Source organism: Phocoena sinus, chromosome 12, assembly GCF_008692025.1.
Source record: "Phocoena sinus isolate mPhoSin1 chromosome 12, mPhoSin1.pri, whole genome shotgun sequence".
NCBI classification, from domain to species: domain Eukaryota; kingdom Metazoa; phylum Chordata; class Mammalia; order Artiodactyla; family Phocoenidae; genus Phocoena; species Phocoena sinus.
The window spans coordinates 33,012,859-33,037,605 of NC_045774.1; the positions used below are offsets into that span (position 1 = coordinate 33,012,859).

General features: G+C 36.6%; 1 protein-coding gene across 1 annotated transcript in view; it reads right to left on the minus strand.

Annotated features, from left to right (window-relative positions):
• Positions 1 to 24,747, minus strand: part of LAMA2 (laminin subunit alpha 2) — a 613,890-nt gene that overhangs the window by 92,324 nt on the left and 496,819 nt on the right. The window contains 4 exon segments of the mRNA XM_032650802.1: positions 14,378 to 14,516; positions 15,859 to 16,022; positions 16,732 to 16,848; positions 23,907 to 24,117. Coding sequence (XP_032506693.1) covers positions 14,378 to 14,516; positions 15,859 to 16,022; positions 16,732 to 16,848; positions 23,907 to 24,117 — 631 coding nt within the window.

The following is a 24,747-nucleotide window of genomic DNA, read 5'->3' on the forward strand; positions in this document are numbered from 1 at the left end:
ATAAGCAGTGTACTAACAATCCAGGTTTAAAAGACAAGTCTTTCATATGATAACAGAATGGAAAACACTAATACGTTATGGATGAACAGAACTGTTTCAATTCATTGGAATTTGGAGAGTTCATTTTCCAACATTGCTTAGTAAGTCACTGAAGCACATCAGCAATATCAGGACAGGTGATGAAGCAGCATTTTCCAAGCTAATTATACTTCATGCATATTTATAAGCACCACATCTGAGTTTCTGGGCTGTGTCTACAGCATATGTGAAATATAAATGAGGTTCTTAGACTTGCAAGATATTTTGTTACTTGCTTTTTAGAGATTGTATTTTTATAAATAATAAGTTCTTCTCTGTGTATATATACATATATGTATTTATAAATTATCTAAAACCTTTTATTATATCACACAAAATAGGATCTATTATTACATGTAGGTTGTTATATGTTTTATTAGCTAATAATCATTTATAGAAAATGTGAGATAATTTAAAACATCAGAGAAGGAAAGATACAGGAAAAAGTAAAATGATAAAGTCTACAAAGATTTAACAGAGGCTTGGCACTTTTAATTGGCTTTTTGATACATGTTAGTTTTCTTCTTCCTACGATTTGTTAAGTATTCATAGTGACTTGTTTAGGCACCATGTCATTGACTAATAGATGAATGAATTGACTGATTTACCCAATAAAAGTTTTTAGCTCTCTCAAGCACCAGAGTAAGCTCTGATTATTCAAAGATCGAAAGACTCTGCCTTCTCTAATGGAACTGGAGTGGAGAGACAAACCAAAAAATCCTTATAAGGAAAATGATGATTGCCATAATGGAGTATGGAAATATCTAAGTGTTTTGTTGTCAGAGGAGGCTCTCTTAGGGGGAGGAGATGTGCAGATGAGACCTAAAGTTAAGTTTATCAGGATGGTATACCCACACCCCACTGATGTATTATTTAAATAAGCAAATTTAAAAGTTATTGTTTATATTTCTTTCTATATTACAATTTTATTATTTTTCTAAATGTTCCTCTACTAACTTCTTTATTAGAGATAAATTTTCTGAATTCATTGAAAAAGTTGGTGCTAAGGAGAGATGCATAATTGTTTTTGTTTATTTTTGTTTTCTAAAGAAAGTACTAGCTGAAAATTCATCAGCGTGGTTTATAGCCTATTCCATTATTTCCTCTTTATGAAATAATTTATTTTAGAAGACAAGTCTTGCACATTTCCAATGGGGATAATGTGTCAAGATAATATGTGACTTAGATGATTTTAAATTCAATATCTTTTTAATAAAGAAAACTGTTCAAAATGTGCAGAGGTATATGTAAGGGCTGATAATTAACTGCAGTGTGTTTATGTAAAATATTTATCAGAAGAAATTTATATTGGGGCATGTTAGGCTGTTGTTAAAAATCGGGGAAAAATTTCTTACTATAATAAAATAAATTCTTAGAAGAAATGGTGGAATGTAGCCCTATATACATCTTAAAAGACATAACTTTTGAGAACACTGAAAAATGTGCAAGTGATGTTACTAGATATATTAAGCTGCAAAACAGTTATATAAAAATTACTCATTTGTACAAAAGCTATTTGCACAGGAAAAGGTATGGACAGATAAACAACATTATAAAGGTCGTTGTTTGTGGTTGGTGAGATTACACACATTTTAGATTTTCTCCCTCTTGCTTGTCTGTATTTCCTATTTTGTTTTATAATGGACATGAACTGCTCTTGTAATAATTGAAAAGATCATACACAATTTTTAAAAAAGGAAATCATTGTGTATTGATTTTAAAGGTGTTTTAATATAACCCATATTTTAAAAATCTACAGGATACTAAAATGAAATTATGAATCAAAAATGAGTTCAGAAAGAACCCAGAGAATGACTTTGGTCAGAAATCTGGTGAAAGAAAGGTTGTAGATCCTAGCATTGCATAATATCCTAAAATGGGACAGGGGTTAGATGAGCCTCTGGAGGACTGGAAGCAACTGAGCACACAAAGGAGACCAAGGGATGAAATAGAAAATCTCCAAAACTACTCATGAGAATTTAGAATTCATGACTGCGAATTTGCAGCTTGAGAACACCAAGAAAGACAATTGAGAGAGGATTTTAAAGTATATAACTAATTGAGAACAGGTTTTCACCAGTCACAGCATGAGAGCCATCGCTCCATCACCCTTGGGTGCCACTGGTTTGCTGCTGACAAGCTGTTGAGGGTAGGATGGGTGGGTACCACAAGGAGTCTTGATTTTGAGTACAGACAATGGATAAAGGTCTATTGAGTTAGAAGACCTCCTCAGAGGGCTTATTGCTTTCTTTCCATTTAATGTCCAGAATCAAACTCAACATGACAATTTCATATCTTGATTATTCATGTATTTATTATTGTATTTATTCCTACTGGTGGAAATCTCAAATACCAGGTCTGATAGCATTGCTGCCTTGAATAAAATTAGTTTAAATTTATATTGCATTATAGCATCACCTCAAAGAGTTTCTGTGTTGCTGACTGATGTAACAAACTCTTTGATTTCATTTTTAACACTTTATGCCCTCAATTTTTAAATACGCCAAATTCTGGGTAATCAAATAGAAGTTTGTTATTCTGCTTCCAATAGATTTTCTTAAAGTTATTGACGCAAATGAGTGTATCATGTACAAAGAAAATCACTAAAGTCAGCTGGCTTGATGAATACCGTTTTCACACACAGATTCAATATTTTTCTATGTAACTTAGATCCTCACTGACTTTTTCATATTTGTTCTTGTGTGAATCAGTTCTTATATAAGTTGCTGAATTGCTGATGGAGAAAAAATGTTCACCAGTTTTACTGACAGATTCAATTGTCATACCTATTATGGATTATACTATTTTTCCATTAACACTACACTGGTACAAACTTTAAATCCCAATGATTATAGATATTAATAAGAAGTCAAAATTACTGTTTGAATGACTCCTAAGTAATCACTGGCAGAATAAAATACAAGGTATATGCGAGTTAAAGTTTAAAACTTGACTGACACTATATTATATTGGGCCTTTTGAATGCAATGTGTATTCTGCCAATATTTGCACACTTCTTTATGTAGGAAATAAAAACTCAAAATGACCTTGCAAGTATTCTTTATGTATTTTGATTCATCCAATTACACAAAGCAAATATTAAATAAGACAGACTGAAAAGACGATATGACCACATTAATAAATAGACACTCATTAGAAATACCTTAATGTTTAATCCTATTGTAAGATTCACAGTGTTTATGTGATGTATTGACCAATAGCAGTGATAACAAAAGACTCTGGCTACAGATTAGGAACCAAGATGGCAGAGTAGAAGGACGTGCTCTCACTCCCTCTTGAGAGAACACCAGAATCACAACTAGCTGCTGAACAATCATCGACAGGAAGACACTGGAACTCACCAAAAAAGACACCCCAATCCAAAGACAAAAGAGAAGCCACAATGAGGTGGTAGGAGGGGCACAATCACAGTAAAATCAAATCCCATAACCGCTGGGTGGATGACTCACAGACTGGAGAACACTTATACCACAGAAGTGCACCCACTGGAGTGAAGGTTCTGAGCCCCATGTCAGGTTCCCAACCTGGGGGTCCGGCAATGGGGGAAGGAATTCCTAGAGAACCAGACTTTGAAGGCTACTGGGATTTGATTGCAGGACTTTGACAGGACTGGGGGAAACAGAGACTCCGCTCTTGGAGGGCATACACAAAGTAGTGTGCACACTGGGACCCAGGGGAAGGAGCAGTGACCCCAGGGGAAACTGAACCAGACCTACCTGCTAGTGTTGGAGGGTCTCCTGCAGAGGCAGGCAGTGGCTGTGTCTCACTGTGGGGACAAGGACACTGGCAGCAGAAGTTCTGGGAAGTACTCCTTGGTATGAGCCCTCCCAGAGTCCACCATTAGCCCCACCAAAGAGCCCAGGTAGGCTCCAGTGTTGGGTTGCCTCAGGCCAAAGAACCAACAAGGAGGGAACCTAGCCCCACCCATCAGTAGTCAAGGGGATTAAACTTTTACTGAGCTCTGCCCACCCAAGCAACAGTCAGCTCTACCCACCACTAGTCCTTCCCATCAGGAAACCTGCATAAGCCTCTTAGATAGCCTCATCCACCAGAGGACAGACAGCAGAAGCAAGAAGAATGACAATCCTGCAGCCTGTGGAACAAAAACCACATTCACAGAGAGATAGATAAGATGAAAAGGCAGAGGGCTATGTACCAGTTGAAGGAACAAGATAAAACCCCAGAAAAACAACTAACTGAAGTGGAGATAGGCAACCTTCCAGAAAAAGAATTCAGAATAATGATAGTGAAGATGATCCAGGACCTTGGAAAAAGAATAGAGGCAAAGATCAAGAAGATGCAAGAAATGTTTAACAAAGACCTAGAAGAATTAAAGAACAAACAAACAGAGATGAACAATACAATGACAGAAATGAAAACTACACTAGAAGGAATCAATAGCAGAATAACTGAGGCAGAAGAACGGGTAAGTGATGTGGAAGACAGAATGATGGAATTCACTGATGCAGAACAGAATAAAGAAAAAAGAATGAAAAAATGAAGACAGCATAAGAGACCTCTGGGACAACATTAAATGCAACATAATTCACATTATAGGGGTCCCAGAAGGGGAAGAGAGAGAGAAAGGACCCAAGAAAATATTTGAAGAGATTATAGTTGAAAACTTCCCTAACATGGGAAAGGAAATAGCCACCTAAGTCCAGGAAGCTCAGAGAGTCCCATACAGGATAAATCCAAGAAGAAACACACTGAGACACATAGTAATCAAACTGGCAAGAATTAAAGACAAACAAAAATTATTGAACGCGGCAAGGGAAAAAATGACAAATAACATACAAGGGAACTCCCACAGGGTTAACAGCTGATTTCTCAGCAGAAACTCTACAAGCCAGAAGGGAGTGGCACAATATATTTAAGGTGATGAAAGGGAAGAACCTACAACCAAGATTACTCTACCCGGCAAGGATCTCATTCAGATTTGATGGAGAAATCAAAAGCTTTACACAGAAGCAAAAGCTAAGAGAATTCTGCACCACCAAACCACCTCTACAACAAATGCTAAAGGAACTTCTCTAAGTGAGAAACACAAGAGAAGAAAAGGACCTACAAAAACAAACCAAAACAATTAAGAATATGGTCATAGGAACATACATATTGATAATTACCTTAAACGTGAGTGGATTAAATGCTCCCACCAAAAGACAGGCTTGCTGAATGGATACAAAAATAAGACCCATATATATGCTGTCTACAAGAGACCCACTTCAGACCTAGGGACACATACAGACTGAAAGGGAGAGGATGGAAAAAGATATTCCATTCAAATGGAAATCAAAAGAAAGCGGGAGTAGCAATACTCATATCAGATAAAAAAGACTTTAAAATAAAGAAGGTTACAAGAGACAAGGAAGGACACTACATAATGATCAAGGTATCAATCCAAGAAGAAGATATAACAATTATAAATATATATGCACCCAACATAGGAGCACCTCAATACTTAAGGCAACTGTTAACAGCTATAAAAGAGGTAATTGACAGTAACACAATAACAGTGGGGACTTTAACCACCTCACTTACACCAATGGACAGATCATCCAAAATGAAAATAAACAAGGAAACAGAAGCTTTAAATGACACAATAGACCAGATAGATTTAATTGAAATTTACAGGACATTCCATCCAAAAACAGATTATACTTTCTTCTCAAGTGCGCACAGAACATTCTCCAGGATAGATCACATCTTGGGTCACAAATCAAGCCACAGTAAATTTAAGAAAACTGAAATCATATCAAGCATCTTTTCTGACCACAATGCTATGAGATTAGAAATGAATTACAGGGAAAAAAACATAAAAAACACAAACACATGAAGGCTAAACAGTGCATTACTAAATAACCAAGAGATTGCTGAAGAAATCAAAGAGGAAATCAAAAAATACCTAGAGACAAATGACAATGAAAACACAACGATCCAAAACCTATGGGATGCAGCAAAAGCAGTTCTAAGAGGGAAGTTTATAGCTATAGAAGCCTACCTCAAGAAACAAGAAAAATCTCAAATAAACAATCTAACGTTACACCTAAAGGAACTAGAGAAAGAAGAACAAACAAAACCCAAAATTAGCAGAAGGAAAGAGATCATAAAGATCAGAGCAGAAATAAATGAAATGGAAACAAAGAAAACAATACCACAGAGCAGTAAAACTAAAAGCTGGTCCTTTGATAAGATAAACAAAATTGATAAACCATTAGCTAGACTCATCAAGAAAAAGAGGGAGAGGACTCAAATCAACAGAATTAGAAATGAAGAAGTTACAACAGACACCGCAGAAATACAAAGCATCCTAGGAGACTACTACAAGCAACCCTATGGCAATAAAATGGACAACCTGGAAGAAATGCACACATTTTTAGAAAGGTATAACCTTCCAAGACTGAAGCAGGAAGAAATAGAAAATATGAACAGCCCAATCACAAGTAATGAAATTGAAACGGTGATTAAATATCTTCCAACAAACAAAAGTCCAGGACCAGATGGCTTCACAGGTGAATTCTATCAAACATTTAGAGAAGAGCTAACACCTATCCTTCTCAAACTCTTCCAGAAAACTGCGGAGGAAGGAACACTCTCAATTCATTCTATGAGGCCACCATCACCCTGATACCAAAACCAGACAAAGATACTACAAAAACAGAAAATTACAGACCAATATCACTGATGAATATAGATGCAAAAATCCTCAACAAAATACTAGCAAACAGAATCCAACAACACATTAAGAGGATCATACACCATGATCAGGTGGGATTTATCCCAGGGATGCAAGGATTCTTCAATATACGTAGATCAATCAATGTGGTGGACCATATTGACAAACTGAAAAATAGAAACTGTATGATCATCTCAATAGATGCAAAAAAAGCTTCTGACAAAATTCAACACCGATTTCTGATAAAAACTCTCCAGAAAGTGGGCACAGAGGGAACCTACCTCCACATAATAAAGGCCATATATGACAAACTCACAGCAAACATCATTCTCAATGGTGAAAAACTGAAAGCATTTCCTCTAAGATCAGGAACAAGACAAGAATGTCCACTCTCACCACTATTATTCAACACAGCTTTGGAAGTCCTAGCCATGGCAATCAGAGAAGAAAAAGAAATAAAAGGAATACAGATTGGAAAAGAGGAAGTAAAGCTGTCACTGTTTGCAGATGACACGATACTATACATACAGAATCCTAAAGATGCCACCAGAAAGCTACTAGAGCTAGTCAATGAATTTGGTAAAGCTGCAGGATACAAAATTAATGCACAGAAATCTCTTGCATTCCTATGCACTAATGATGAAAAATCTGAAAGAGAAACTAAGGAAACACTCCCATTTACCACTGCAACAAAAAGAATAAAATACCTAGGAAAAAACCTACCTAGGGAGACAAAAGACCTGTATGCAGAAAACTATAAGACACTGATGAAAGAAATTAAAGATGATACAAACAGATGGGGAGATATACCATGTTCTTGGATTGGAAGAATCAATATTGTGGAAATGACTATACTACCCAAAGTAATCTACAGATTCAACGCCATCCCTATCAAATTACCAATGGCATTTTTTACAGAACTAGAACAAAAAAATCTTAAAATTTGTATGGAGACACAAAAGATCCCAAAGAGCCAAAGCAGTCTTGAGGGAAAAAAATGGAGCTGGAGGAATCAGACTCCCTGACTTCAGACTATACTACAAAGCTACAGTAATCAAGATAATATGGTACTGGCACAAAAACAGAAATATAGATCAATGGAACAGGACAGAAAGCCCAGCGATAAATCCATGCACCTATGGTCAACTAATCTATGACAAAGGAGGCAAGGAAATACTATGGAGAAAAGACAGTCTCTTCAATAAATGGTGCTGGGAAAAGACAGTCTCTTCAATAAATAGTGCCATTTTGAGTTTATTTTTGTGTATGGTGTTAGTTTTCCCAGCAATAAATGGTGCTGGGAAAACTAACACCATACACAAAAATAAACTCAAAATGGATTAGAGAGCTAAATGTAAGACCGGGCACTATAAAACTCTTAGAGGAAAACATAGGAAGAACACTCTTTGACATAAATCACAGCAAGATCTTTTTTGATCCACCTCCTAGAGTAATGGAAATAAAAACAAAAATTAAAAAATGGGACCTAATGAAACTTCAAAGCTGTTGCACAGCAAAGAAAACCATAAACAAGACGAAAAGACAGCCCTCAGAATCTTCTGCTATCTTCTTTCCACAGCCTGATTAGGAAATTCTGGCACACCACTTGAACCTAATTCTAAACAATAAAAAAATCCTACAAGGCATCTACATTTAAATAAATATTCATAGATGATCTCAAACTAAGTAGGGAAAGAAAGTAATTTTATTATTTTCTTTGAAATTTTCTTCTCTATTCAACTTTCCTATCTCTCTTGGCAGTGTATATATCTTGTTCATTCTGAAAATCTGGAGCATCCTAGCCTTTCTAGATTCCTAGTATCAATGTTTGGAGATGGGAGGGGGCAATTTACATTTAGTGATCAGCTACTATATACCAAGTATTACCTATATGAAGATCATGGAATATTACTTGTGAAATAGTGCAAATGAAATTCTCATGGAGTTATTCATGCTTCTGTCCCCTCGAGGTCTATTTTCAGCTTAAATTTTAATTCTGGAGACATTATTTTCTGGTAAAAGGAAGTAGGAAGAGGAAAACACCAGTCACTAAGCTGTGAAATAGTGGCAGCAGGCCATGGGAGCATAATGCCCAGGGTAGAAAGCAGGCAGAGATGCAACATCTTTCAAAGCCCCGGATGCTACGGCTGTGCAGTTGGCGTCTGACCCAAAGCCTTTTCTCCTTAATTATTTTAAGATTTTGTTTTCTTTTTCTCTTTAGTTTCTGTAGCTTAACAATGGTCTTTCCAGGTGTGGACTTATTTTATTTATTGTGATAGGCTTCCTTAACTTGAGAAATCATATCCTATCCTTCACCAGCACTTGAAAATTTTCCGTATCTCTTTTACTATTACTATTCCCCGTTCTCACCCTTTTCAACTTCTGGAACTCCTAATAGATTTGCATTTCATTTTTACAATCTATATTCCTTGTTTCTTACACTCCTTTTATGTTTTACCATACTTGTTGCATTCTAGGTAATGTATTCAACTCTTTCTATTAACTCATTCTCTTTTCCTATATATTTTATTTTTAGAAATTTTATTTGCTTCTGTTACAAATTTCCGTAATCTTCTGTATTTTTTCTTTTAATCACTCTTTTCTATTCTTTTTAACATTTCAATACTTTTAAACACGTTTATTGTATATTCTCTTTCAGATTTTTGAATAACTTCAGGATCATGTTACATACTTTGCCTGCCTACCCTCTTTCCTACTTGATTATTTATAGTGTATCTAAACAGACCACTTTTCTGTGTCCTTCTAGATGCTCTAGAGGTTGCAAGAGCCAGGATCAGTTCCCTCCTCTCCCCATTAAATTTTTAGCTTGGAAAGTCTTGTACCATATGGACTTCAATCCATATATAAATATATACGGTATAAATTTGGATTTCAATCCACAGGCTTATGGTTTTAGCAACTTATGAGAGACATTTTTCACAACTGGAGGCATGAAAAGTAACAAGGCTCCTTGGCATGTTCTGGGCTAGAAGGAGTGTTTGTTGATGAGAACAATTGTTTCCAAGTCTCACGGTTTTGCATACTTTCGATTAGTCAAAAAAGACTCCTTCTTTTGTAGGTTTAGGATGATATCTGTGATGTCTTCTCACCCTGCCTGGGCTTTAAAATCCCAGTCCCTAGACGTATGATCTATATTTATGTTCCAAATTCATTGAGTCACCAAGCTGCCAGCTCTAGAATGTGCTATTCTGTTTTACTCTCGTTTTAATTTTTAGATTTTCTTTTGTTTCCTCTTTTTTTTTTTTTTTTTGCGGCACGTGGGCCTCTCACTGTTGTGGCCTCTCCCGTTGCGGAGCACAGGCTCCGGACGCGCAGGCTCAGCGGCCATGGTTCACGGGCCCAGACGCTCCGCGGCATGTGGGATCTTCCCAGGCCAGGGCACGAACCCGTGTCCCCTGCATTGGCAGGCGGACTCTCAACCACTGCGCCACCAGGGAAGCCCCTTGTTTCCTCTTTATAAAATAAAGTATGTGTTAAATTTGGGGGAGTTAGAATTTACCTAGCATTTCTGTGAATTTCTCACATTAGGATGGATCTGAATTAACTCAGACTGCCATGTTATCAGAGCTCCCTGACTTTTCTTTCTAGTATCCTTATTTTCTATCAGGGTTTTTCTCCCCACTGATCGGTCACATAAGAGTGAATTTACAAAAATCCAATTTATTCTGTAGACTCGACCCTAAAGCAAGAAAAAACTCCTTCAAGTTTCAAGTTTTTTGAAGAAAAACTTCGAGTTTCTATGGATTTTTACTCTCCTCATACTAAGGAATCAACAGTGAGAAGTCACTTACAACAGCAGTTCACACATTTTTAGGATCAGGTGTCTAAGGCTTTAAACTTACTTAATTTTAGGTATATTTTCCTCCTGTCTAATATTTTTTTCAGAATATCCCCCCTCTCTTTAGTTCATCTAAAGCCTACATATCACTTACACAGCACTGTTCTTTACTAACTCCATTATTTTTTTCTATGAGAAAATGCATTACTTACAAATTGTGCTCACTTTCTTCTGTATTTTATATTATTTTTTCCTAGACGTGCCTGAGAAAGATCATGCCGAAGATATTTACACTTATGGCTCCCAGGAGTGATGGGTAACTGTAGCAAGTGACAGAACTTGAATTTGGAGAATAAAGAGGAAGACCACATTGTGTACTGCTGTTGAGAGCAAGTATAAATTCTTCTCAATTTCTAGTGCTGATTCTTAGTGAAGATCAGACTAAACACTGAGACTGAGACTAATTGAGAAAGAGGATTCTGGATTAGAGGGTATTAAGGAATTTTGTTGGTGTGTGTTGCGGGGGGAGAGAGAGAGAGAGAGAGGGAGAGTTTCAGACAATAACAATGATTGCAGTGTAAAGAAGAGGGTATAGAAGAAAAAAGAAATCTTCAGGTGCTGTGGGAAGTGAAAAAGTGATTCTTTTTTTTTTAATGGAAGATACTTAGGGAAGGTGAGGACTGCCTACATTTTCTACACTGCAGTATATATCACAGAGCACATTCCATTCACCTTGAGAAAGGGAGAGAGGGAGAAAAGAAAAGAAGGAAGGAAGGAGGAGAACATTTCAGAATAGATGGAGATTGTGTGATTACTGTTGTGTGATGATTTTTCAGGATCTTAAAGAACCAGATCTAAGGAATCCATCCTACATTAGACTTCCTTTTTGTTCCTTCCTTTTGTTTGCTGCTTGGATATACCAGATTCAAGTGCAGAGCATCTAAGAACTTCCCAGTGAAAAGGGCAGAGGGTCTCATCTCCCAGTGCTACTGACACTGTGCCTTTTGCCTCTGGTGGTCATCCCAAGGATCCAGCAGCACATGAAATCTACTTTTCATCTACGTCCAAAATCTGATCTGCTTGATAACATAGGTTTTAAGTTCACCTATGATCTGGAAACATTTTTTAAAGGTTTAACTCTCTGTTATTTTAGAGTCTGAGGACTTTTTATAGCATCAAAGCAATAAAGATTAGAAAAAAATTACTGGATCTTCATATTCTATTTTCTAAACGGTGACATATTTCCTTTCTCTTTCTCTTTGTACCCACCAATGAGAGGTACAAAATGAGATGTTATCTTGGAGATCATGTGTAGAGGAAACAATCTTTTGTACCAATAATATAATAATAGTATTTTTCTGCCTAGTACTAATAGAAATATAGTGTGTTTTTTCATAATTTCTGTTCTTAAAATATTTCATTTTGATTTTTAAATAAATTATATATACAAGGGGCTGTTACTCTTCACATAGGAACTATACTACAACCTTGAATTGTTTATAACCTCCACCTGCTTATTATTTAATTAAAATAAAGGATCAACTTTTTTCTCATTCATATTTTCCTTTCAATTCCATTGTTGATTATGTGTGCACTACAAATAGGTAGACTTAAGCAGATTTTTAAAAGTGAAGTGGCTTTACAAATGCTGTCAATTATGCTTTGAGACTATTCCATATTCATTTGTTTCTTTTCCTATGGTATTTTCAATGCTTTTTTCTTCTCACATTATCTTACGTCCATCTTCTTCACAGTAGTAATTGATTGCTTTATTGCTTGTCTGTCTTTTTTTTCCTTGTATAAATTCCTGCTTTGTTTCTTTGTCCTTTGTTTCTAATTCATTGAAAACATTCTTCCTGCTTTGCAGGACTGGACTCAAATGACTCTTTCATACACAAATAATAAACTTAATCTTACTCTTCTGTGTTTATCTATAGCTCTAGCAATAATACCAGCTCTAACATTTATGGAATGCTAGTACTATCTAGGTAATTGTTCAATTTAATGGCAAATATATTTCTTTTCCAGTATAATAGAACTATATTATAATGAATTATTAAAATTAAAACTTTATTTATTCTGTTCTTGAAACACGGTCCAACAAACTTTCTGGCCAAATCAGTCTTCTGTGTGTTTGTTGTTAGCCACTTAATAAATCAGTGATTCTCTTTAGCTTTTACTTTGTAATTTTTCAGACACTTAATTATTTTTACATGGCTTATAGAGAAGGAATAACAATAACAAGGGGACATGCTGTAATGCAGTAAAACTTGTCCTAATTAAAACAAAAAACAACAACAAAATACTTGTCCTAGCTCTATGTTTGAGTTTGGCTAGCCTATCATGTATAAGCATCAGTGTTGAGGAAAAGTGAATATTTCATGTTGGCATGAATATGAGAGTCTCCTGAGTATAAAGTGATAGTATTAAATTTGGGTGAAAATAAACAGGTCTTTAACATAAAATGTTAGAAGTTCATAAAAATGAAGCAATGACAACAGTGAGGATTCTATTGGTACAAAATGTTGTAAATAGGTATGAAAAATGTCAATTAGAATGACATTCATTCATTTACTCACGAGTGTCTACTCTCTGTCAGGTACTGTGCTAAATGCTGAAAATGGTGATCCAATAAAACATGGGTCAGATGAAAATGGTGAACTTGAAGACTAGGATCTTTAAATAGATTTGAAAAATGGTTCCTTTTGAAAGGATAATTGAACATAGGGAAGTTTCTGTAATAATTGTGTCATGATTTTGAATAAGAAATAAACAGAACATATGGTATTGGTAGAGCTCATTCCAGAGAAACCAAAACAGTACTAACTGCTGATGGAACATGATGCATCATTCACCATGACCATAAAATAAACCTGCTAAGAGTGTGGCAAATACCTCCAATATCCCTGAAATCCATGAAAGCGTTGTGCTCAATACCAAAGCAAAGAAAATAGGGATCTGTTTCTTCAACACCCACTATTTATGCATATTTCATTCACAGTCAAGTGTCCGATCAAATTCTTTTTCTCCTGAAATTCTGATGTATTTGGGGGATTCTGTGTGAAGCCAAAGGAGTAAGTGATGGTTCTGAACATTTTAACTCACCACGTGCTTCCTGTGAAATGAAATTTGACCTGAAATAGTATTACCAAGGTTTATCACATAACTTGGTTACAAAATGTTGCTCTACATGTAAAGGAAAAAGATTTGTTACTATTGAAGATACTCAGATAATGTGCTATACTTAGAACCCAAAACCTCTAAAATATTAATTGCAAATTTATTTTGAACAATGACAGCAGCCAAAAGTAGCTTTGAAGGTAAACATTTCAACTGATAAAAATAGTATAATAGTTTAGAAATATATGATCTGGTGTGTTTGTAAAATGTGCACCTTATAATCAAACTTTACATAGAATCAGTCTGTATGTGACTATAAGCACTGGTGTTAATTTCCAAGGCACTTTGTTACTGAAGACATATGGAATAATAGTGATAAATTTCCCTGTTCAGAGTCTTATGTTTGACTGTTTTTCCTTTGCGAGTTGGTGGCACAAACTATTTGGCATCTGCGATAATTTCAAGACCCTTATTAATAGTGGAAAGTAGTAGGTGACTGAGAAAAGAGTTTTGCTATGACTGAGAATTTATTTAGGATAAAATTTAAAAGGAGCCTTTGAAAATAATACAAAACAAATATTCTAATTTACTAGCGTTTTCCAGAGCTTTGAGAAATTTAGTTTAGGTACTTATTCAAACAGATTGACCTCCATTCTCAGTACATAACGCTATTTGTTTCTTACCAGTTCTGTGGCTTCATGTGCAAGAACTTTGGCTTCTTTGGCAATTTTCTCAGCTTTATCAATATAGTCCTTAATATTGCTGTAAGCTTTGAAGGCTGCAGTGGCATTGAAGGAGATGTTTTTGGCCTCATCAAGGATTCTGTTGGGATTGCCCCCAAAAAGAACATCAGAGCAGTTGGTACTCAAATGAAGAACATCTTACTTATAACAAATATGGCTTCCAAATGATCATGGTCTGTATAATTATGTTAATTCCAAACCATAGTGAGGTATCTACTAATTGTATTATATTGTAGTTTTCAGTTTAAACTCATATTCCTAAATAATTAAGCAGTGAAATGCTGCCAACATATTTTTAAGTACCCATAGCATCCTCCAGAAGTTTCTGCAACCATGAGCACCACGCAAGTATGAGCAGTGAGACGATTCTTTATGTTATTTGTGAAGCACGCACAGGTTTCAGAGCACTTGTTCTATATTATTGGAATGAAGTTCACAAAATCTCTTTAGAGTAGGTGCACTTCTCAGATGAGGCCAAATGAGTCTCGGTTAAATTGCTTGTCTCAGGTCACATGACCAACATGTCACTAATTAGCTAATTAAGGACTTGGAGCCTGCCTCTGTTGACTTCTAGCTTACTGCTCCATTTACCACCCTTCATGATAAATTAGCAAAATGTTAAAAAATGTTATAAAATTGTTATAAAATGAATTGTATGTAAATTTTTTCCCAGGGTCTTCAAACATTAATGTTTTCCTTTGAATCAAGAGTATTAAGTATTGAAACAGAACCTTACACATGGAGTATATTAAATACAGATTCATTTAGGAAAATTATTCTTGGGGCTAATACACCTATTTTGTTATGACAACCCTGAAATTGTAGGGGAAGCCCACCAGTTATACCTAGAAGGCTGTTTACGCGTCAAACACACCTCACCAGTTGCCCCTCCCTCACTGACCCATATAAGAATCCCAGTTATAATGAGCTGTTATTTCACAGGGCAGTATGTAGTGCCTCCATGGAATTTGAAAGAAAAAACAAGACTTAAAGGCTCTGTATGGAGCCACATTTTCAAAAGCCACCCTTTTAACAATAAATAGTTTGATTTCATTAAAAATATAAAACTGAAATTTGAAGCAGAATGTGTGTTTATACATTATTATTTAAAATGCTAATAAGGAAACTGCTGCGCTCTCCAATCAAGAACAGAAAATATTTTTTCTAAGTGTAGCCTAAGGCAATGTTCACTCCCCGCCATGCCATATTTGAATCTACTTTTAACTCAGACTTTTGATGCTGCTCCAGTAGAGCTTTGCCCAGACCCTTCTAATTAGGCTTTTCCACAGAAAGGCCATGTAGCTCGTATGTGCATACTTACAAAAATCAAGATTTGAAAGCAACTCTCTACCATTTCTGCTAGTCAAAACTTTTGGACAAGTGTCAAGATACATAGATATTTCCAACAACAAATGACATACCTATCAAGGACAGCAGATGAGTCATTTAACTGAGCCGCATGGCTCTCAGCCTGGGACACCTTCTCAGCAAGCTTCCTATCCTTTATTTCTTGGGAGAGGTCTTCTATTTTACCTTTCAGATCCTCAGACAGGGGTGGCAATTTAGTTTGAATGTCTTCGACATACTGATATGTAGAGAAAATAAGGTATTTTAAGTAAGTGAATCCAAGCCTCCTCTCACTTATTAATTTCTCTTGGAGATCTAATTATACACACTTAGGCTTTTATGAAACTTCAAATTTACTAACCTAGCAAAAAAGAATAGAAAATATAAGCTATTATTTAATGATAGAGATTAGGAAATATATGAAGGCAATTTATACCAAGAAGAACCTGACAATCTTTTTAAAAAAATGCTACTTTGTAGCATTTTTGATAGCATAAATAATAGTCATTGGGATCTTTTACACTATTTGCATTTCTATTACCATTCATCACCATATATCAGTATCTACTGCATTAGACAGTATGTTAAAAGTCTGTTTGTAGCTTTACATTTCTCTTTTAACTAATATTCTGTGAATATTGAAGCAGATTGTAAGTGCTATCCTAGGAACAAGAAATGCCCTTCATCACTGTGAAAAAAATACAGGTTGGTGTGAGTGTGTGAGTACCCTCACCAGACATTCATGTCTACTGAGCAAATAATGTGAAGTTCTAATTGTTAACCAATGGGTGAGCACGGTCACAATAGAATAAGGCAAAAACAACTTTATACCCACAAGAAAATAACAGTATTTGCTTATACTACTGAGATTTCTCATTGATTCCCATTTATGAGAGCTTGTATCATTATCATCTTTCTTTTAACTTTGGGTTTCACCAAATACTCACGTCTATGACTGAGTTGATTTCATCTGCAAGACGGTTGGCTTCATCAAGTATGTCAGTGCCTTCTTTTAAAGTGTCCTCAGTTTGTCGTTTGCCACTTTCAATAGCCTCCTTCTTTTTCTGTAGGACAGTATAAACAAAACATCAAAATGCCCTTTGGGGAAAACCCTATCCAGCCCTGTATTCCTGGCTTTCCTAAGCTGTCTAAACAAGGCTTTGCAAACAAGATATGTCATGTTGACTGTGAGACTACATGAGAGTGCTATAGACTACCCAGCCAGCCCTCCAAGAGTTACTTTATTTAAATACCTGTACAGGTACTTTCTTCCTCCTATTGTGAGAAAGTCATGCAAGAGAAGAAAAGTTATGTGATGGTAGCTGAGGGATTAAAAAATATTTTTAAAGTGAGATGCACATCCATTTTAACTGAAATGTAAGTACTGAATATGCATTGCTGAGCATGTCGTAGTACACTGAATTACATTGGAATGAGACATTAAATTCCAGAATCTATGTCCAAATGAATGTTTTGTGAGCATAAGTGTAAGCAGATTTATTCTATGGGAGTTCTGTAAAAATTGGAAGAAGTGGGATTTTATTTTTTTTTATTTGTTATTTTTAAAATAATTAATTAATTTTATTTTTGGCTGCGTTGGGTTTTCGTTGTTGTCCGCAGGCTTTCTTTAGTTGTGGCGAGCGGGGTCTACTCTTCGTTGTGGTGCACGGGCTTCTCTTGTTGCAGAGCATGGGCTCTGGGCGGGCAGGCTTCAGTAGTTGTGGTGCACAGGCTTAGTTGCTCTGCGGCATGTGGGAGCTTCCCGCACCAGAGCTTGAACCCGTGTCCCCTGACGTGGCAGGCGGATTCTTAACCACTGTGCCACCAGGGAAGCCCAGAAGTGGGATTTCAAAGGAAACTTAGGGAAAGTACTTTCCAAAAAAAGAGAGAAACTCTCACATGGAAGAATAAACTTAATGGACTGTTCCATAAAAAAGAGAGCAGACTCTAATTTTTCTTTGAAACTGATAGCTTGTCTCAAATCACATGAAACTCATTCCTAGTCTGGAAGAGTAAAATCAATGAGAAAGATATAGTGTTATTTTTCCATTTGGAACATAATTTTGCCTTTTTTTTCTTTCTATTTCTGACTCATTCTTTCAATTACCTTTTTACCTGTGGATTTAACTGCATCAATTATAATTTTAAGCCTTTGCCACTTACGCTTTTTATATAAATAATAATGCTAGTTTATATATTCATTTAGATTTCAGTATGTGCCAGGCAGTTTATAAGCTTTTCGCATTTAATTCTAAACTAACACACATCCTGTGTTTATCACCTTTTAAATGAATAGAAAAAGTTAAGTGATTTACCCAAGGTCACACAGTTAGTACAGTGTAGTTAAGATTTGAATCCCAGTCTACCTAATGATAGAGCTTCGGTCTTGAGTTGTGAAAGCACTGACTTTCCAATTGTGGAAATCACACTTCTTATTTGCACTGGATAGTGCTAATTTCACACCCTACTTTCCCTACCTCTTCACCAACCACTTCAATCTGCTGCCAGTACACACATCTTATTCCTGCCTCTGAGCCTTTACAGTTGCAGTTGCCTTCACCATGTGCCTTTCCCCAGTTCCTTGCCTTGTTTCCTCCTCCACTTAGCTTCATGTAAAATGCTTATTCTCTCAATACTCAAAGTATGGCCCATTGACCAGCAGCATTGGCATCACTGGGAAGCTTCTTAGAAATGCACAATCTCAGTGCCTTTTTGGGAACTACCAACTCAGAATCTGCATTTAACGAGAAGCCTAAGTGATTGATATACACAATAAAATTTGAGAGAAATTGGTTTAGAACACAGCCTGGCACACAGTGAACACTACAGAATTGTTAACTATTTAATTACCTTATTTTCTTTTCCCTAGAACTCATTTATCTGAATTATATTTTATAGGGTGGCCGTCGATTATAGAAACATAGATAATACGACTTTATTTTTTGTATAGATTGAACCATCTTGACTGCTTCTTCTAAGAGTTGCTAAAAGCACAGGCTATTTAATGATAATCAGACACCAATTCATCACAAGATGCATGCATAGGGAGGAGAGGAAATGTACAGCCCATTGAGCTGGACCTAGTGGACGAAGGATAACATTTAATTCATCAGGTAATACACTGAGAACAAGTCACTTATTATGCATATGAGCCCACGCTCCAGACTTTATGGCCATATTATATTCTTATTTATTGGTTTAGTGACTATCTTTCTCACTATAATATAAATTCCATAAAACAGTCTTTGTATCACTTTATCTTCAGTACCTAGAAGAGTTTCCTCAATAAATAGTTCTGTTTGCACTGGTGACTCTTGGTTCATTCAACTACTCCCAGGCCTGGCTAAATCAGAGAAATTTCATTCTCCCTTCACGAACAGCAAATGTAGAGGTGGTCCTGATGCTCCTGGTTATAAGGCATATCTTATTTTCCAAAGGTCTGACACTCTTATATAACTATCAGTTTTAGCCCTTAGCTTTTTTTTTTTTTTGTGGTACACGGGCCTCTCACTCTTGTGGCCTCTCCTGTTGCGGAGCACAGGCTCCGGACGCGCAGGCTCAGCAGCCATGGCTCACGGGCCCAGCCGCTCTGTGGCATGTGGGATCTTCCCGCACCGGGGCACGAACCCGCGTCCCCTGAATCGGCAGGCGGACTCTCAACCACTGCGCCACCAGGGAAGCCCTAGCCCTTAGCTTTTGTATGAACTGATTTAAAATTGACCTTGGACAGACATTCAAGAAACTTTCTTTAGCATGGCTTGTTTGCATTTATGAATCAAGCTAACAAAATGCTGTATCAATAGGAGGGAGAATATTTCCACCTATATGTGAGGTGAAGAGCTACATTCATTTTGGTTTCAATTAAGCAGTGAGTTAGAATCTTTATAAAAGCTCTCTTTGAGTCACTTTAAGGAATCCATTGTTATGCAAAGATCAAAATGTGCTTTTTCTCTTTTAATCACACTGAAGCAGAAATGATCTAGGGATTAAAGAGATTTTCAGTGGTGGCTAGTTTCAGATTAGACACTAATGAAATCTAGGTTTGAACCAAGGAAAGATGAAGATTTGGAGCTCCTAAATATTGATAAAAGCATCGATATAACATTTATCTGTGTTTGCTTTATAGTACTTTCTCCATTGAGAAAGAACACTTCTGTTCTGTCTTGTGCCGGGTACTACTGTCTGCCCTGGAGATACAGTGGGGGCCGGAAGACATGTTTCTCATGGCTTTCTGGAGGGAAAAAAATTGAATGAATATATTAATGTATATTTTTAATGATGAGTGCTATAAAAATAAAGACAGGGAATGGATAGAGAAGGATGTAGGATATAAAATACTTAAAGATAGGAAGTTTTGAGGAGCAAACGGGGGGCTCCTGTTTAGAGAGAATTATTCTCCAAGTGTATACCACAAGCACAATTGTTAAGTGATTCTGATTAGACACCAAAGTTGTTGTATTTCTACTTTTAACTTCTAATTAGATCTTAATTCATTCCAGAGCTTTGTAAGTTTAATACCTGTTTTTTTTTTTTTTTTTTTTTGCTGAGGGGGGTTGCTGGGGGGTGGATTAAGAACTTACAAAAGTTATCTTCCTGTTTGTCTCTATCTAGCAACTCATTCTTCCCTTTCTTCCAGCTCCTTCCTGTTCAAGGTCATAATGGTAAACTTGGGGACAGACTGCTCAAAACACGTTACTTTGCTTGATTGAATTGCTCATCTCCTCTTTGCCCCTCAGCCCACAGTTTCCTCTGCCTTTTCTCCATTGCTGGAAATGGCATTCTAACCCTGTCCCGTTCTAGAAAGTAGCATTCAAAGCCTTCTGTGATCTGGCTCCAAAGGTCCATTTTCAGAGCCATCTTCTGCTACAGACTTATGTAGCTTATGAACAAGTATCACTGCTCTATTTGACATTTCCTAAGATCATACTTGCAGAGCTCTGTGTTTCTGCTTATGCTGCTCCATCATTTCTATCAACTTCTATGATGCCATCATTTTGGTGTTTGATTCTCCCAGCCCATATTAATCACAGTGTTACATATAATGAAAGGTTAAAATGGCTGAATTTTCAGGAAATCTTAAGTTCTCTGAGGCCAGAAATCATTCCCATTCAGCCTCTAACACCCTGGTTACCAATAGCATCTTGAGAATGGTAGGTGTCTAACAGACATCTGCATATTATTCCTGCCTGCTTTCCTAGCCTTATATCACACTATTTTCCAATACAAACCCAATCCTCCAGTTTACATGAACCACTCAGAAAGTCCCCCCAATATAATCTTAATCCATGACTCCAATATTTCAATTGCTTCTGATAGATTTCAGGATAAAACCAAATTCCTCAGCTTCATTCTCAGAATGCAGTTCTCTTACAACTCAAGGTCTGGACCCTCTCTGTCTTCGTTGGCTTTCTATCCCCTCACTAGTTCACAGGCAGTCTTTATTCCAATCCTATCAAATCACTGACATTTCTCCAAAATGTCTATATGTTTGCATGTTTTTTTTTCTTATTTCTGGAATGTTCTTCCTCTTTTACTTTGACTCACTAGAGCTCACCCTTCAGGACTTAGCATACGTGTCCTCTATGAAGCCCTTCCTAAATCCAGGGGTGATTTCGATGCCCTTCCTTTGCATACCTCCATGATAACTCCTGTAGTGTACAGACTAGTTTACTTGTGTGAGCCTCCCACTAAATACAAGTCACCTGAAATCATCAGAGGTGGTGTTTTATTTTTTATATCAATATCAGTGTCTTTAAAGCTTAAGGCTGCATCTGAATCATGGGTAGGATTTTAAAAACACGGGTCGCTGGGCTCCACTCCCAGTTTCTGAGTTGATAGGCTTGGGGGGAACCTGAGAATCTGCATTATTAACAAGTGTCTAGGTGATGCTAATGCTGCTGTTCCAAGGACCACACCATGGGGACCAGTGTTTGATACACTCAGTTTTGGTTTAGTACATTTCCTGAACTTAGTAGGGGTTTGATAAATGTTTTTAATAATAAACATTACATGCTTACTTCCTTAAATTAAAAAAAATGAGTTGGGTCTTAATTATATCACCTTTTTGTGGGCACAGGCTCAATGAAGTCATTTATTTAAAGCACAACTAATTACTCAATCAAATGGATACAACATATCAGTTCTTTTAAAATCTATATGTACATCAGATTAACCCAGGGGATGTTTTAGAATATGGACCCTGGACCACACCTCAGAGCAGCTACCTCAGATTCTGGGTGGGAGCCCAGGGGTTGTATCTGTTTAGCAAACTCTAAACAGGTGATGCTTTATTGGCCAGTCTAGCATCAACCTTGGCAATCAACCTTAATCAGCCTTGGCAAGCAACCTTAAATAAGCTCTGCCTTATTCATATTAATTTAGTCAGTTTATCTATTTATTCTAGTAAGTTTTAAACAAGCCTTTAGTGAAGCATCACGTGTAAAATGAAAATACAAGAAGGACAACTTACACTTCAATACTGACTACATAAGCTCCAGGCTTCTCTAGGGGTACCCAAGAATGATGGCTCTTGGTTTTAAACATCACTAAAATGAAGGAATAGCTAAAAGCACCATTTACTGTGCCACTACAACTCTTCTTGAAATACTTCCCAGATGCTTATTATAATTTCCACACAGGTTATTTTAATTTCTTAAACTGTTGCCATAAAATGGAGTGGTGCACCTCCGGGTAAGTTACACCACTGGTGTATCACCGAGCAAGATGAATCATGCGGAAGCCTGTGATATGAAGGCAGCCTAGCATCCTGCCTAACAAGACAGTGCTTTTTCTTTAATATTGCCAGCATGTCGGTAGATTCCAAATTGGTTAAGATTAGATACATCAGTGAGTCTTCTCAATCCTCTATCAAAATGGCAAGGCTAAGTCCCAGGAGAGGGATCTAGAAAACAATTCTTTTAAAAGATTAATTCATCCTTTTACTTCTTAATCCAAAGGAAAATGGAAAGAAATGAATGGATTAAAAAAATCCAGATTCTTTTTATTCAACTGTCATTCCATGAACAGTTTTGAGAGCATGATATATGCCAGAGAGTGTTCAGTTATAGCTGCAGGTGAAATTTTATGTTAGAAGAGATAAAGGTCTGCCACTGTTTTCAGATCTGTTGGGGTCAAATACTTTGAAAAGAACAAAGGTAAGTTTGTTTCTGGTGAGGAAGTTTTTTTTTTTTAAATGCTAAATACAGGTTTGTGCCATCATATGAGCTGAATTCACTGTAGGGAAGAGTGATCAGTTTGCCATGTTAAATATTAAGAAAGAAACGAGAGAGAAAGGGAGAGGAAGGAAGGAGAGAAGGAAAGAAGGGAAGTAGGAAGGAAGGGAGAAAGGAAGGAATGGATGGAAGGCTCTGTTTTAGTTCTAGCTTCATTAGCACTCTAAAAAAGGCAGAAGCTGCCTATCATTTCTTGAGGAGAGAACTCTCTCTTGTCTGAGGAAAAGGAGACAAAAATAACTCAGCCTTGATCTGCTCATGTTAGTCCGTTGTAAAATATCACTTTCATAGAACATGTTGCAAAGAAGAAGAGAACCAAAATTTTCCCAGGCTCTGGTCTCTCAGTGAGCTGTTTCTTCTGTGCCCCAATTCCATTAGAAAATCCTTGGCACTTCCGTGATTTACGGCAGCCGGATGTCTAAACCATGGTTTGTGGATCAGGTTGGGTGGACTGTACAATCATATGGTATTAGTATTTGAAGAAACTCTAGATATGCCCTAGTGTAATGCACTTATTGTATAGTTGAGAGACTGATGCTTTGAGACTTTAACTTACTCACACTAGTACTTCTAGTTAGTGGCACAGTTGTCGTTAAGACCAAGGACCCCTGACTCCCAGTAAAGATCTCATTCCACTGTACCATTCTGCCCTTAAAAATCTTAAATAGTTTAAGTTATCTAAATTTTATTTGATTATATGGGCAATGATCATTCATTAAAAAACAAAAAGAAGGATCATTCCCCGTTCTGCTTCTTAGAAGTCTCCTTTCAGAGTTGTCACACTTGATTTCATGCGTGTGCATCAACTTGCATCAACTTGACTTACTCCGCCATGGTCAAACTCCCACCCTGTGCTCCCAGATTCAGATGAAAGAGCCTCTAAGACTCACCTCCAAAGCAGTCATGTTTTTCTGGTTTTCTGCAGATAAGAGATTAGCTTCTTTGATTTTATCTGTGGCTTCTCTCAACAGGTCCCAAGCATCATGAACCTTGCTTTTGTAGTCTGCCAGTTTCTCCCGGAGATCCTTCTCCATTTCTTCATTTTTCCCTCGGGATTCTCCAAACAGCTTCTTCACTTTCTTCAGAAGGGCTTCTGCAGCTCTATAACCACCCCAGCCCAATAAGAGACAATAAGCCCTTGCCACTGCCTCAGGGTTTATTGGTATTAAACAGTGTTACAAAGAAATGCTAACATTAAAAGTATGGAAAAATTAAAAACAATATTTAAGGCAGATTGACTGTGTGCTAAACCAAGTTGAAAACTGATAGCTGAAAAGTGGCAAGAGCATTTATAACTAAAACTAAAGAAGAAAAAACTCCACACATTTAAAATTGATTAGTAATATAACATTTTCATTTGGAAGGGATCTCATGTTATTCTCATAATCTGGCTGATGAAATCAGTTTTATGATTTACTTCACACACCAAAAATAAAATCTACCTGATTAACCATGAGATATTTTCACTGTTACTTTGAATATAAGATATGAATATTGATATGTTTGGTTAGAAACTGTGACTATAGCGCCATGCTGTTGACATGCTGGTATGATATAATTTTGACCTACTTTTCTTTTCCTTTGAACTGAGTGTTCTGGGAGTTTCCTGGATTCAACTTAATGGTTTTCCTAAAGTGATAATATCTGAGCCCTTTAAGGAAGGCTAAATATTTGAAGAACAGTAGTTCTCAAACTAAAAGGCATCATAATTCCCTGAAGAAGTTGCCAAAA